The sequence below is a fragment of the Corylus avellana genome, chromosome ca3 (assembly GCF_901000735.1).
Source record: "Corylus avellana chromosome ca3, CavTom2PMs-1.0".
In the NCBI taxonomy this organism is placed as follows: domain Eukaryota; kingdom Viridiplantae; phylum Streptophyta; class Magnoliopsida; order Fagales; family Betulaceae; genus Corylus; species Corylus avellana.
Genome location: NC_081543.1, coordinates 4,801,107 through 4,804,341, shown reverse-complemented (window position 1 = coordinate 4,804,341; position 3,235 = coordinate 4,801,107). Strand labels below are relative to the sequence as shown.

Sequence of the window (3,235 nt, the reverse complement as noted above, 5' to 3'; positions counted from 1 at the left end):
AGGGGGCAGGTGAATTAACCACATTTTACATTCACATATGCTTAATATGTAATTTTTCACACCAATAGAAGATAACGATTTGATCTAATCTTGTTTATCACTGTTATAATATAAATTAAATTATTAAATTCATCATATTTAATAGTCATGGCACCCTCCATGAACGCACCTGTATTGAAACTCCTCAACATAATGGAGTTGTGGAATGGAAACATTGTCATCATATGTGGCCCACATAATCTCCACTGCTCATCACTTGTCCATATTTCCACCAAGGCATTGGGCCGTGAGCATTTTCACGGGTTGTATTGACAAAGTTTGGTGGGTTGGAGATCAGACGGCTCTCCAAGAAGAAAAATACAAGTTGAAGAATATGCTATGAATACCCAGCCCAATCGACTCCTTTGGGCTATATACCCACTTATCATCTAACTACCCTGAAGCTGGATTCTAATAAACTAACTGCTATATGGCGCCTATTTCAACCCAACAAAACGCAGTGTCTATTACAGAATACAACACAAAACGCATCGCTTTACAATTACAACCAAACGCAACACTTTACACATAACGCATCACTCCACTTAAGAGAATATCACTCCACTTAAGAGAATACCAGTGGACAGTTATTACCCGCTAATAACTGTAACCAGCGTGATTACTGTTCAATCACACCGGTGTGGTCAACAGCACTAATCCTCCAATTGATAATGCGACCTTTGTATTTACAGTCACATAAAACAAAACCAATTATAAATGTCTGTTGACAAATTTAATTTACATAGAAACCAACAAGGAAATGGTGTAAAGTACCCATCAGTGAAACAGCATTGATACACAAGACACGGTTCACTATAATTTACAGAACTAAATCAAACCAGGCATTGCAGACAATAAGGGTGTTATTTTATCTGCCAAACCTGCCACTCTGTGGCTCTACTTCCCCATTATTCATCAGCCTATCAAGAACCACATTAAGGTCCACTGGTTGCCCAGTCTCCGTCAATTTCCTCACTGTTGCTCTCACCAAGTCCCTCCGAAATCCCATTGCTACAACCTTGTCAACAACATCATCAGTTCTTGGTGTGCCATCTCCAGTCCCACCAGAACCTGATCCACCATCCACACTAGAGGCCATAGGTAGTGCGTGCGGTAATACCTGGGTGGTTGGTAGCCGTGAGTTGCTGCTTCCACCACTGAGAACCGAAGGAGACAGGGAGGGTTGCGACGGTTTCACTGTCGAACTGCTGTAGCGGGAAGGAGATCCGCTATAAGAATGCTCATAAAAACTTGAATGCCCAGGTGGTTGTTGTGAGTGCCTGGATGGTAACCCTGAATAAGGATTGCTGGAGGGTTGATCATACACCTGATGGGCAGAACCCAGGTAAAAATTTTGGGAGGGTGGTGGAGCAGTGGCAGGTGCACGATGGCTAGGTGGACAATGTGCTTGGGGGTTGCCAAAGCTGACAGGTGGGTGTAGGTGTGGTGGCTGCTGGGTTAACTGTGTGATTGGGGGAAGTTGAGGTGCTGGGTGATAATGATTGTGTGGTGCTGGAGATGGTTGCTGAGAGTAGTGCTGCGTTGGAGGCATGTGGTATTGCTGATGTGTAGATTCAGGCGGTGAATAGTAAGACTCAGGGTGAGGAAGAGAGGGAATTTGGTTCTGGGATAACATGGTAGGAAGCCTTATAGGTGTTGCTGAAGCTGCTGTTGATGCAGTTTGAAGAGGTACGTTTGCAGGAACATTAGAGGGCTGTGGACAAGCAACAGGAATTGGAAGAGGTTGGTGGCTTTGCTGAGGGACAGATGACAGCATCCCTTTAGCTGAATTACTCTGAACAGTGCTATTATGGTTTTTCAACATTTGAAGCTTCGCAAGCTGCAGCTGAGCGTCTGCAATCTCTTGCTTATCCCTTAAATCTTGAATACCACCATGGACCTGTAACAAATTATTCACAAAGAGCATGTAAAGCAGCTCAATTTCCCTGCTGTATTTGACAAGCCTTAAGTAATTACCAGCTAACCCTGATTAGGACCATATTTTGCAAGAGACTTACATGTAGTCATGTACAAGAGAGTTGTCATTTATGGCAGGAGAAATAGACACAAACTCCAAAGTTTACACTTTCAAACGCTTATTCCAAGAAAATTACTATTAATTTTTGGATGAATACAATTAAATTTTGGATCCGAAAGGTGAGTTTCACTGCAACGCCTAGAGTAAGCATTTGAGAGTGTAATTTTTTTGTGCAACATTTATCTTATATCTGACATATCTACAGTTTGTGTCATTTAACATTGAAACAAGTACTGTAAGTGTGCAGGCCTTATAGATAGGCATATGCTAAGTGCTAGGTGAATCTGAGCTGTAGTAGCAATGGATAATTCTACCATAATCCTACTGGGTGTTGATTGTGTGCCCCTTTTTGGTTAGGAAATTCTTCAAATTTAGAAAGGAGTTGATTTTAACTACCTCTCTCAGAACAATTTCCAGCTCTCTCAGCTTCCCATCAGACCTGCCGTGGTTGAATTCAACCGAGTCCTTCAAATCATCGATGGAACACTCCAGCCTGCGCGTCCTGGTCTCCAGCTGCGAGAGCCGCGCGCTCAGACCCTCCACGGCGTGCACCAGAATCTCGCCGAGCTCGTTCATCTTCCTATCTATCAGTGCCACAACATGAGAATCAACAGCTTCCGCAGAATCAACGCTCTTGGCGAAAAAGACGGGTCGTATAGGGTGGAATCGAAATACCGGAGAGAGGTCGTCGTCGTTCTCATCGTCGTCTTGAAGATTTGAGAACAGAGGCGAAGAATTTTCGGATCGGGATCCAGAGAGTTCCATAATCTGCTTGTCCGTGAACTCGGACGTCCTCATTCTTTTTGTGTTTTTCTTTTTACATTTTCCCTCTAATTTTCCGACACGCCAAACGGAGGGTTACACAGGAACAGTAATTAATGAGTAAGTAATCGGAAAATCGGTTTATCCTTCTCACCCGCAAGTCAACAACCGAAGAGTTGTAATTGATACACATTTACACGTGTTGCCCCCGAGGCATTAGTAGCATGGCAATTCTATCAAAAAGAGATTTTATAAATTACAAATTTACTGTCAAATAACAAAGTAAAAAGAAAATATAAAAATATATTGTTCGGGGCAGAGCCACGGTAGTCTTTGGGGGTGTCACCGCAACACCAACTACTACGGGTAGCTAAATCACTCCATTTCTATGAGGTG

The 3,235-nt window shown here is 42.9% G+C and overlaps 1 protein-coding gene across 1 annotated transcript; it reads right to left on the bottom strand.

The window, feature by feature from the left end:
• Positions 1–693: 693 nt before the first annotated feature.
• LOC132176457 (protein transport protein SEC31-like) lies at positions 694–2,988 on the bottom strand. The gene is made up of 2 exons (XM_059588670.1): positions 2,474–2,988; positions 694–1,939 (listed from the first exon to the last, which is right to left on the bottom strand). Exons 1-2 carry the CDS (start codon positions 2,873–2,875, stop codon positions 908–910), a joined length of 1,434 nt encoding a protein of 477 aa, XP_059444653.1. The 5' UTR covers positions 2,876–2,988; the 3' UTR covers positions 694–907.
• Positions 2,989–3,235: the final 247 nt, after the last annotated feature.

Excerpts from the sequence above, each read along its gene's own strand:
- LOC132176457 (XM_059588670.1), bottom strand. The coding sequence starts at position 2,875 with ATGAGGACGTCCGAGTTCACGGACAAGCAGATTATGGAACTCTCTGGA. Across the intron at positions 1,940-2,473 it reads TGGAAATTGTTCTGAGAGAG|GTCCATGGTGGTATTCAAGA; the intron begins GTAGTTAAAATC and ends AATTTGTTACAG.